This window comes from Onychomys torridus, chromosome 6 (genome assembly GCF_903995425.1).
Source record: "Onychomys torridus chromosome 6, mOncTor1.1, whole genome shotgun sequence".
Lineage (NCBI taxonomy): Eukaryota > Metazoa > Chordata > Mammalia > Rodentia > Cricetidae > Onychomys > Onychomys torridus.
Window position 1 is genome coordinate 102,242,136 of NC_050448.1, and position 12,215 is coordinate 102,254,350.

At 40.6% G+C, this 12,215-nt stretch overlaps 1 protein-coding gene across 9 annotated transcripts in view; it reads left to right on the plus strand.

Annotated features, from left to right (window-relative positions):
* The window catches only part of Camk2d (calcium/calmodulin dependent protein kinase II delta), a 261,335-nt gene extending 256,520 nt beyond the window's left edge, over positions 1-4,815 (plus strand). For 8 of the 9 annotated variants that reach the window (XM_036189904.1, XM_036189908.1, XM_036189906.1 and 5 more), the window contains 3 exons: positions 1,767-1,995; positions 3,177-3,265; positions 4,469-4,815. In XM_036189904.1, the coding sequence (XP_036045797.1) occupies positions 1,767-1,995; positions 3,177-3,243 (296 nt within the window). In that variant the 3' untranslated portion in view covers positions 3,244-3,265; positions 4,469-4,815. The remainder of the gene's footprint in view (positions 1-1,766; positions 1,996-3,176; positions 3,266-4,468) is intronic. The other variant, XM_036189909.1, reaches the window with a different exon arrangement.
* The last annotated feature ends 7,400 nt before the right edge of the window (positions 4,816-12,215 follow it).

A 12,215-nucleotide genomic window follows, 5' to 3' on the forward strand; every position in this document is an offset into this window, starting at 1 on the left:
GAACTTCTCCCAACCTCCGACTCTTTGGCTCTTTCCTGTGATGGGTTTTTTTATTAACACTATGTCCACTATGAAAACTGTTCTTTTTGGGAACTGAAATACATGCACTTCACACCTAAAAGTCCTTTATGTTTTGAAAAATATGGAAACACCCATTAAGGCCAGGTGCATGGGCAATATAAGCTCTCTAATGTTATGAACATATCTTACTTCGGTTTTGTAAAGTGGTTAATATGGGGAAGAGAAGCCACAGCCATGATACTGTGCCCAAGCACTGCTGACACATCTAGTGGTCCCTTTCAGATTATGATACGAACAAAGATGAGCAACCAGTGTTTCTGCTCAGATTGCAAAGGTCTTAATGTCTTTCAGAAAATGTATGTCTTTCAGAAAACATTCACATTTACAGAACAGTTTCTGTAAATCAGAATAAATAAATACAGAGAAAACCAAGCCAAAGACCCAGCATTAACAGGAATTCCCTCCATCATTTTACTTAATCCTCACAGCCTCAAATTTTGCATTATTTTTCCATGGTGTGTGAAAGGAATTCAGTGTTTTTGCCATGAGATCCTGTTGAATTAAGGAGGAATTGTATGATAATTAGGGTAATTGGGTTTGCTTCTAGTGATTATAAGCATTGGCAAGTCTGCCTTGGCATGCTATTTTAACACAGGAGTTTCTCTCTTTTTTTTTTGTATGTGTTAGGTGTTTGTAAAGAAACAAGCAACAATAGGTAATGGTAAATTAATTTGTATTTAATTTGTAAATAGTCTCATATTCTGTATAGTTCAGCATTTTGATGGACGCATCTCATATCTCTTTCATCTATCTGTCAATCAACACCATTTTATTTCAAGTAAAGTTGTTTATTAATCCATTAATATTTCAGCATTACACTGTGCACTACTATTTTCCATAAGTGTGCACTCTCCATAGTGGGATATTCTTTTTATGTCACTAACATTTTGAGTAATTTAAATAGGCATTATCTAAAAATGAGAAGCATGTTTGGATAACAGCTAGAATAACTCAGCCAATTCTAATCCATACGGCACCATCAATAGGAATTGTGTTCAAATTCCACTAATCTCTTGATCACGTGATTAGAATGGGAATAGCAGTTATCCAAACACCAGAGATTAGAGCCTGGTGAGGAACATCTGTTAATAACGAGCTGTGTGATCAAGCAATGGGTTGTGAATTTTGACCAGCTGACCACAAATACATTCTGACCAAACTGAAGAGTCAGGGATGTGATGTAGAAACATATCCATGCAGAGAAACAGTGTTTTTAAAATTGACACTTGAGCTATATCCCTCATCCCTCATACTAACTACAGAAATACCACCACAAGTCATCCCATCAACTGGCCCAGTGGGCCCTTCCCAGAAAGTCAAGAGTTGCTCCTGGGAACAGTAGTTGTACCTGGGCCAGGGTTTCTCCGCCTCTCTCCGCAGGGTGGCTTCTGTTTCTAGCCCTTGAATTATTAGTGCATCTGTGCAGCTTCTCTGCCTAACCAATCAAAATTTCTAGAGTAGCACAGATTGCCTCTAAAGGAAATCAAAGAAAATAAAGATTATCTACTTTTGTTTCATTGTTTATACTTTATACAACACCCAGCACTCAAGTGGTGCAAGTAGATTAATGAGTTAAGGCATGAATGAGTACCACTCCTCATTTATCCCAACTGAAGTTAATCTTGATTTCAGTTTACTTTATGTAAGACCTTAATTTATGTTCTTTTTATATTGTTCTCTTTCAGCTTTGTCCAAAAGCAATAAACCAATCCACACTATCATCCTGAACCCTCATGTGCACCTGGTGGGGGAGGACGCAGCCTGCATAGCATACATTCGGCTCACACAGTACATGGATGGCAGTGGAATGCCAAAAACAATGCAGTCAGAAGAGACTCGCGTGTGGCACCGCCGTGATGGGAAGTGGCAGAATGTTCACTTTCATCGTTCGGGGTCACCAACAGTACCCATCAAGTAAATATCTCCAGGGAGTCATATTTTTTTAGTACGCTCATGATAGGAGGCAATTTATAAAGCACCATTTAAAAAGAAACTGTAAGCTGTTGTAGCGTGTTCTCCGATCAGTATTCTTCCTCAAATGTCCTGTATAATTTCCAACAGACAGATAATGATCATAATAATAATTATAACAATCAGATAGATAACTCACAACACATCTTAGAGGTGCCACTCTTGTACTAGATGTAGGGTGAGGTGAAAAGGCATTTTCCAAAGAAACTATAAAATCTGATTTGGAAGGCAATTAATTATTGAGGCCATGTTAAAAATAAACCACGTACTTGACTTTAGAGTTGGGTGCAATGAACAGCCAATGCACCAAAACATCCATGCTCTGTATGAGAGACTGAATTCTGAGCAAAATCTTACTCAAGGAATAGAATTTGGAGATAGAGAAATGGGAAAAGCACACAAGAGAGAAAGTCCAAACCAGGGAAACGTCCTGACATTACAATGCTGGAACTTTAGAATCATTAGAAAATGGGCAGAATACTATAGGCTGGCTCACTGGAGTAAGGGGGAATGATGGGAAATCATTCGTGTCAGTAAAATGGGATGAGCCCAAAGCAAGAAGAGTGTAAACAAAATGGGGTGAAGCCTGGCCCACTGATTATCTCTTTCCAGGGTGCCCTGTTACTATTTGAAGGTGCAGGGTGTAGAGCCTCATTCTCACAAACAGCCACTCGACCCACTCCAGCAAAGCCATGTGGACTTCTCAGTCTGATGGCAGATTATCAGTCACAGTGATTGATTGACAGTCTTCTCTGTCATTTTAGTTGCTATTGAGCACTGCTGCATATACAAAAGGAAATAAAAAGGATCAATAAAGACAAAAATAAATCCCAATAACGACAAAAAAAGTAGGTTAAAATACATTCCAAAAATCATAGATATGTAACCAAAAGGAAGACACAGAAGGAGTAGAGAAAAATAAAGTTTGTTCATGGTTCATGTTTCTGTGGTTTTTACCCCAAAGAGGTACACCACAAATTGCCAGCTAATCTAGATAGGATGGATGCATTTGTATTAGGCCAGGGGCTCATTTTCTCTGCAGTTCTCTGAAGTGTTAAGGGATAGAGCCTATTTAAGAAACTTCCTTTTATGCCAGGTGGCTGAAATGGGGCTTCTCTTAATAGGCCACCCTGTATTCCAAATGGGAAAGAAAACTTCTCGGGAGGCACCTCTTTGTGGCAAAACATCTGAAAACCATTCACATTTGGGTCTTGTAAGTAGCATCCTGCCCCCACGGTTCTGTGCGATGGGGGCTCATGCTGGAAAAGCTTCGCACCTGGTGTTCTTCCCTTTGTGGACATTTGCTCCGCAGTCCATTCAGTGAAGCATATGTGAGGTCTTTGGAAATCCATTGTGGCTTTGCATGAGTCCTTAGTTCTAGTGTACATTTTCTAGCAATGTCACCACCATTTGAAAGGTAACAGACACCAAGAAGAACCTTTTTCCAACAGCTGGATCACATCACTTTCGCATCCTGGAGCTCTCACACCAAAAGCCAGTTATATCTGGGTTAATTCGGACAACTCTCAATTATCCAGAGCAACGTCTATTAGCTTTGAAATCCTTTGGTGTCTTGCTGTCTTTTGGAAGTTGCCATGTCTATTGGCTGGGGTTAATATGTACATGAGCTCACTGTGTCTGACTGAATGTAACGGTGCTAGCCCGGGGGGGGGGGGGGGGGCTGACCCCAACAGAAAGTCAAGCTGAACTTGAAACCAACACAAAGGAGGTCATTCAGATAACGGACAGTTGACCGCAGTTAAATTCATGCCTGTGTCGTTTCTAAAGACGTGTGTCTTAAACTGGGAGTAGGGTACGGACATGATTAGGTGCCATTGTTTATATTTTCCCCAAGATGGAACAGAGCCTTCAAGAAACAGTGCTCTTGGCTATTGATTAAAACAAATGGTGCTCTCAGTTATTACTTTAAAGAACTGAGTAAGAATAATCATTGTTTCTCTACTTTTTAGGCTGTATTCCTTGTTGAACTGACTTTTAATTTTGATTTCCCAAGGAATTTAAACATAATGAGCAAAAAGCACAGGGTCAAGTTAAACTTTGATTCTGTTTCAACCAAATACTAATATGAATTTATTAAATTTGTCTAGTAAATATGAATACTTAAAACACATATTTATATTTAATAATGTGATTGAAACCTGTGACCCCTTCTGGGTTTTCTTTTGTGGTTTTTTTTTTTAATTTTTTTAGCTTAGCTTTGTTTGAACAAATAGATGCTATGGATTGCCTAGAATAGTCTTTGTTAAACATGTATTTTATCTTCCGAAGATCATAGGCAAAGATCTCATACAGAGTATTTCCATCTGAACTTTAACTAAGTTATAAAATTGTACCCTAGTAACATCTATGGCAAAAAGTCTGGAAACAATATAATTTATTTCTTCCTCCTTTTCAGCTAATTGTCAACAGTGCCACTTCTGCATTCTGTTCTCCAGGCACCTGGAGGGTAATCCTGGGACGTCCTCTCCTCCTCTTCATGCATGTTTCTGAGTGCATGGAGTTGTGAAGGTTCTACATGTAATGCATACGTGACGCATCATCTTACCATGTATTCCTTCCTATACATTGTTTACACTCCAGCTACTGGATGGGATGCTCCATGCAAACATAAATTACTGTTGGCAAACTATAGCAGGAGGTCAGACAAGAAAATTCCACAATATTCCAAGTTCAGCTGATCCATCAGGTTTCTCTGTTTATGCCAAGGTTTAGAAGATTTAATTAAAATTATTGTTCTCTGAATGACAGTTTGTAAGAGAAAAGTAAATCTTTTAAGAATGCTGCCATTAATCTTTTTGGGCTTTTTGTTGGGATTTTGGGTTGATTTTTGTTGTTGTTGTTTTTAAGGCAAATATATATATCTTCAGTTCCTGGTATGATCCTGTAGAAATGGATGACTTTTCTCTGAAAGTGTTGGTGTTGTGTAAGTGGAATGGTTATGTGGGCAAAATCCTGTGTGATTGTAGGAGCAAGAACCAGTTGGTGTCCACCCATCAAAGCCATGTTGATTTGGGTCAAACTGTATAATACTGGATTGTTTTCAGACAGGCACAGTTCTGGTGAACGCTTGATGCTGATTTTGTCTTTTCCTTCTCAAATCTGTGTTCTGTTTTCATTTTATACTATTTGTTTGCTTTTTATTTTTCCCTTTCTCTCTCTCTCTCTCTCTCTCTCTCTCTCTCTCTCTCTCTCTCTCTCTCTCTCTCTTTCTCTTTCCCTCTCTGTTGGTCTGTCTGTCTTTCTTTCTGTAGCTGGTAGTTGGTAAAAACAACAGTAAAATTTGCCTATGAAGGTAAAAATAAAAATCAAGGTCTTTTGGAGAAAGCTAACCCTAGTACTTCCTGTCTCTTCAGGGCCCATGGAGTTGTTAAAGATTTTAAATAAAGGTTTTTAATTCAGCGTAGGCTAGCACTTGTGCATAGGTATCCTAGCTACGTTGAAAGCATTGCAGTTGTTGAGACTACAGCGAAATTGCCTGAAGGCCAGTGGAGGTTGACCAGGGTGGCATGCAGAGCCCTTGTTTGAACCCTGTGGCAAGTGAGGGCCTTAATGCCTCACTCTCACTAGCTAGTCTCACCAGGGATGTTCTCCACCCTCACAGTGTTTGAACTTGATCTCTGTGACTTCTGCAGTTCTGCTTCTCTCTTGGGTCCCAATGTCATCTTCCTGCCAGGAGTTAGGGATTTTCTAGATTCAAACAAAGAGGGAAAAGGAAAGGCCCCTGGTTTTCTTTGCGGTTCTCAGTTCTTTGTTGATTCAGTCCCTGTGAGGCTGTTTCTCCGTGCTGAAATGCTTTGTGGTGCATGGACTCTCTCCATCAGCATTACTTCAGCCATAGCTACTCACAGTCCTCAGAAGCCTATTTTTAAAGCAGAAGCAAAAAGCAAAAGTAAGACACCCCCTCCCGTCTTTCTCATTTCACCTGTCGGTGTTGATTGCTAATCACTGTAGATATTATTGCTAGTGAATGTATGGTAGATGGGTTGAAGCTTTTCTGATAACTACATGATTTAAAACAATATATATTTAAAATGAGTATACACAGTCAATGTATTGAGCCGTGTTAACCTGCCAATGAGATCTGTGAAAAACGTAATGGCCTCACTTTTCCCCTTTTTATTTCTTTTATCTTTCTGTGAAACAGCTCTATGTGGCATACATGTATTTAAAAACACAAATAGTGGTAGAATGATTTTTTCTTTTTTTTCTTTTTTTTTTTTTTACACTTTCAACTTAGCATGTGGTGTTGAAATATTACCATAGATCCAGTTTGTCTTCTGCACTAAGATGTGAGGAAATTGTGAATTGTTCTCTCCAGCACAGTGGAATCACACATTCATCATCTTCCATTGTTTTGAAAACACTGCAGTTTACCATGGGACACTGTATATATTTCTTGCCATAATGGTAAATGACCGATTGATATATTTAAGAGTTAATAAATTTGTGATTTCTGCTGACAAATGTCTCCATCTTTATTTCTTAAGAAATACTCTACGCATGCGTGGTGCTGGCCACTCCTGAGGAATTCTGCACTGCCCTGGTCTCCTTTTGTAAACAACTTGCTGTGACAATGGCAAGCTGTGTGTTCTTTGCACTGTTAGCTGAAAGGAAAGGAGTTGGTGTCCTAAAAGCTTCTGTATGCACACTCTTCCATCCACCTCTTAGTAGACTGTAGAATGTCTCCCTCTGTTAACATACATCTGTCAGTCATCTCCAGAATGCAAAAGCACCATTAAAGCTCCACATACAATTTCTCACATCCACTCATGTGATTTACTTTCTTCCCTACAATACTCTTCCTTTGTTCAATTAACCTGAGCCTAACTCATTCATTGAGGTTCAGAATAGATTTGTGCCTCCTCCTGTGAATCCCCTTGGCAGCTTCTAGGTCCTTGGCAGCTTCTGTCATGACTTGCATGGTAGCCAGTATTCACTGTTACTGCTAGCCACATTGCTTTGACAGCACACCTTTTCATTGTCTTTACTGGAGGAGAAAAGCCTGTATAGAACTGTCCATTCATCATTGAACCACTCCAGCCAAACCAGGGCAAGGAAGGGATGACCTGTTAGTAAATAGTCGTTGAACCGAGGCAACCTCAAGGTGAGATAAGGCAGTCCAGTGTTGAATGGTGGGCTCTGTCATCATTATCTTGATATTCTAAGCAAATTGCTTCTTCCCTCTGAACTTCAGTTTCCATAATTATAAAATGAATATAGTTATAAAAGTTAAATTATAGTATCCTGAGGATTAGAAATGTAAATACAAAATTCCTAAAATACTAGTGTCCATTTAATGGTGTATATTAAATGGACGTCATTGGGCGTGGTGGTATATGGCTATAATCTCAGTGTTTTTGAAAGCTGAGACAGGGGGATTTAGATTTCCAGGCCAGTATGGGCTACATAGAAAGACCCTGTCTCAACAAAGCATCCATATAAAGCCCTGTTCCTCACGGAACTCTCTTCCTGTTAGCTTTCCTTGTTCATGTTCAGGTGGGTGTAACACTTGCTCTGCCATGGACTGCTCTCTTAATTTAGGGTTACAGTTGTTGCAATAACAGAGCAGGGTATACTTGTATTCCAATGTCTCAGCAAGAAGATGAGAGCCATAGAGGGAGGCAGCCATCTACCTGAAGATGAGAAAGAGGAGATGGAGCCGATTGGAACATTCTGGGGTGTTTTTCAAGAATGTTAACTTTGAGTAGCTACAATTTTGAATTTCTGTGTAAATAAAAGAATTCTATATAATGTGAGAATAAATATAGAAAACACAACTTTTGAGTTATTTCATTAAATAAAATCCCGACTTAGAACCTTTCATGTATTTTGTGGCCTCCTTTGTTAGATTTTTTAATGACAATTTTATTTGAATTTTTGTTTTGGGGGGTTTGTGTGTGTATGTGTATGTTCGTCTGCCAATGTCTAGTGGCTTTCTTTATTGATCTCTGCCCTTTTTTTTTTCTTTTGAGGCAGGGTCTCTCAATGAATACGGAGCTTACTGTTTTAGCTAGACTGACTGGTCACCAAACCCCAGGGATCCTTCTGGCTCCTCCTTGTTAGTGCTGGGGTTACAGTTGCCTGATGTTGTACATGGCTTTTATAGACGTGCTAGGGATCCAACACAGGTGGTCATTATTGTGCACCTAGCTAGCACTTTCCCCACTGAGTCATTTCCCAGCTTGTTTTTAACCTTTTGGAAATGAGCTGCCAACATTTTAAAATTGGACATATCATACAAAAGTCATGATTTGGTCCTTAATTAATTTCAAAAGTCTCAAAGTTCTGGCTCACTGATCAGTGCTCACTCCAGCATCCTCACAGAAGCTGATGTTCCAGTGAAAGGTCAGCCCCATCCACACTCACACAGCTGTTGCACCTCTTAGCCCTCTCCACCAGCTCCTTGAGCACTGGAAGGTTCAACCCTTTTCTTAAAATCCTGTTGGCTCCTGTTGGCACTTCAAGCTCCAGCAACAGGTATGGACAGATTAGTTTGGGGAGGCATTGCTAAGCATCCCCAGACCACAGATCTTGTCCTGCTGATTCCTGTTAGCCCTCAGCAGTTAAATGCTTGGAAGCATTTGACTTTGTGTTGGGGCGGGGGAGGGGGGCAATGCACTCCCACTTGAATGTGCATGCAAGTAGAGACCAGAGGACAACTTTGTGTGTGCATGTTCATGGGAAGCGGGGATGAATGTGAATGTGTGCACATACGCATGTGCACCTGGAGACTAATGGTCAGTCTCTGGTGTAGTTCCTCAAGAGCTGCTGTCTTCCTTACTTTTGGGGAGAGAGTCTCTCAATGATACTTGGGACTTGCTGCTCCAGCTAAGCTGTCTGACCAGTGAACCCCATGACTTGCCAATCTCTACCTCCCCAGCACTAGTACCACAAGCCTGTGCCACCACACCAGACTTTTTATGTGGGTGCTGGGGACCCAAACTCAGGTTTTCATGTTTGCACAGCAAGAACCTTACTAACAGCCCTTTTTCCAATCCAACTTTCTCCTTTCTCTCTTTCTTTTCTTTTCTTTCCTTTTCCTTCCTTTTCTTTATTTATTCATTCATTCATTTATTTGTTTATTTTTCTGGCTTAGAGCTAGCCCACCAGGCTAAGCTGGCTAGCTAGCAAGCCTGAGGGATATGTGTGTCTCTGACTCCCTCCCTCTTACTGGTATTACAAGCTTATGCTACCACATCTGACTTTATTTAAGATTTACTTACTTTATATGTATATGTGAGTGCCTGCATGTATGTTTGTACACCACGAGTGAGAGCCTGGTACCTGTGAATTCCAGAAGAGGACATCGGATCCCCCTGGACCAGAGTTACAGGTGGCTGTGAGCCTCCGTCTGAGTGCCTGGAACTGAACCCAGGTCCTCTGCAAAGAGCAGGAAGTGCTGGTTATGGCTGAGTCAGTCCTCCAGCCAGCCTCTCTCCGTTCAGGAAGCCTCCACATCTCACACCCAGTTCACAGATACAGCAATTTTCCCCACTGTGTCAGCATAAATCTCCCAACACAGAATATGTCACAGTCAGCCACACTTCTTGAAAGCCTGTGCTTGTCCAAGCCACACCTAATGTCCTGCATAGCTCAGGCTGGCCTCAAAGGTGTGACAGACTCCCTGCCTGTGCCTGGCAATTGCTAGGATTATAAGCCTGAGCTCCCACACCCAGGTCTCCCCGAACTTCCCACCTCACACTTTTTCTTTTTCCAGTCATAGGAACACAGTGACCATTATGTTGTTCAACAAGGATAGATTCGTGGTCCTTCTTTCACTTACTGTCTCAGCAGCATCCCTCCCAGGGGCTCCACGTCTCCATTGTGAGACTCACGCTGTTTGACACTTGCCTGATGCTCCACCAGCCTGTGGAGATGACACTTGCCTGATGCTCCACCAGCCTGTGGAGATGACACTTGCCTGATGCTCCACCAGCCTGTGGACGCACTGCTTCTCACTCTTTGGTTAGTCCTTTTTCTTAAAATTCTTTTTTTTTTCTTCACTTATTCCCAGAATAATTGCATCTAATTTCCATGAATATAAGTAACTTTAATGATTCTCAAACATATTCTTCTCACTTAGATCACATCTCCCAACTCCAAACATACACATATATAAAATCTACATTATAGATCCATCTCAATTCAGCATGTCTACTACTTAGCTCCATCTTTCTGCTCAAATCCTCTCTTACTGCTCATTCTATATCTCAGGAACTGGTAACTTAGTTCTTACTGAGCAGACCAGAAACCTTGCAATCGTTTTAAATTATTTTTCCATTTAAAATCCATTACCTTTCAAATATAAACAGAATGTGAGCACTAACATCTGCTGTCTGCTATCCCAGAATCAAATCACCATCATCTTGTTTATATTCCTGGAACATTATCCTCACTGGTCTCTCAGCTTCAGCTCTTACAGTTTCTCCATTCCCAGTGCAGCAGCTAGAGTGGCCTAATTAATAGAAGTCAAAGCCTGTTCCTGCTCCATGCAAACCCACGTGATGGTTTACACTCTCACTCAAAATAAATCCCTTAGAGTAGTCCCTACCTGGCATGGATCCTTGTTGCCCATCCCAACACTCTTCAATGAATATTCCAGAAGTCTCAACAGTTTCATGTGCCTGAAATACTCTTTCTCAGAGATCAAAGCAGGTGGCTCCTTCATCCCTTTACATACTAAACGTACCTTCTTGGTAGTACCACTGATGATCCTGAGATGCCAATCTCCCTCCCCTTGGACATTTCACATCCTCTTTCCCTGAAAATTTTCTCCTGAGCATTTACTATTTTTCATACTGATTTTCTCATTTGTCTGATTTATCATGTGTCTCCTCAGGTAAAATATGCCATACACTGAGGACAGGCATACTCAGTTCCTAGAAATACCTGAAATGTAAGAGGTGATCAACAGATGTGTCTTAGTGATGAATTACTTGCCTCCCTCCCCCTGTCTTATACTAAATGCTAAGACTCACAGCACATATGTATTATCTCACAGTAACCTCAAGAATGCAGATTGCTTACATCACAGTTAATTGGGATAAAAGGGGAGAAAGAAGCTATTATTGTGCAAATGTAGAACACTGCAAAGAACAGAAAACTAACCTGGAAATATCATAAGTCATAGGTAGAATATATTATTCCAGAGAAGAGATTCAGTGACTCAATAACATAAAAAGGACTTGGGTTCTTCTCTCTGTGAGTCAGGGACTGGTTCCTGTGTATTACATGCTCATCTTAACTCCCAGCAATATCCCTACTTCACCCTCCAGAGATCCAGATGTGCACACCTCTCCACCTGTTTCTACTTTTCCAGAGAGTGTGAACTCTCTCCCTCAGGTGAAGCATCCCCATGGGTCTAGAATGGATCACTTGGTTCTTAGTGTCATATCCAGATAGGACTCAGCCCTTCAAGAGGCCTGCTTACTCTTCTTCCACATACTTCTCCCTGAGGGAGGAAATGTTTTTCACAGCCCAGTGGCCAAATAAAGACCTCCAATGAGCTAGCTGGGCTACTTGCCCTGAGCCAGGGGTCAGGAAATAGGGGAAGCGAGTAATATATTCAGATACTGGGTGTACTTCTCCTTGTTAAGAAGAGTAGACTAGGCACATAGAAACAGTCTAGTATAATAGGCACATAGAAACAATATAGTAGACTAGGCACATAGAAACAGTCTAAGTGTAATAGGCACATAGAAACAATATAGTAGACTAGGCACATAGAAACAATGTAGTATAATAGGCACATAGAAACAATATAGTAGACTAGGCACATAGAAACAGTCTAGTGTAATAGGCACATAGAAACAGTCTAGTAGAATGGGTACATAGGAACAGTCTAGTAGAATAGGCACATAGAAACAGTCTAGTATGATAGACACATAGGAGCAAACAGTTTAGTATAATAGACACATAGAAACAATCTAGTATGATAGGTAGATAGGAACAGCCTAGTATAATAGGCACATGGGAACATTCTAGTATAATAGGTACATAGAAATAGTCTAGTATAATAGGCACATGGAAACATTCTAGTATAATAGGTACATAGCACTGTCTAGTATAATAGGTACATAGGAACAGTCTAGTATGATAGGCACATAGGAACAGTCTAGTATGATAGGCACATAGGAACAGTC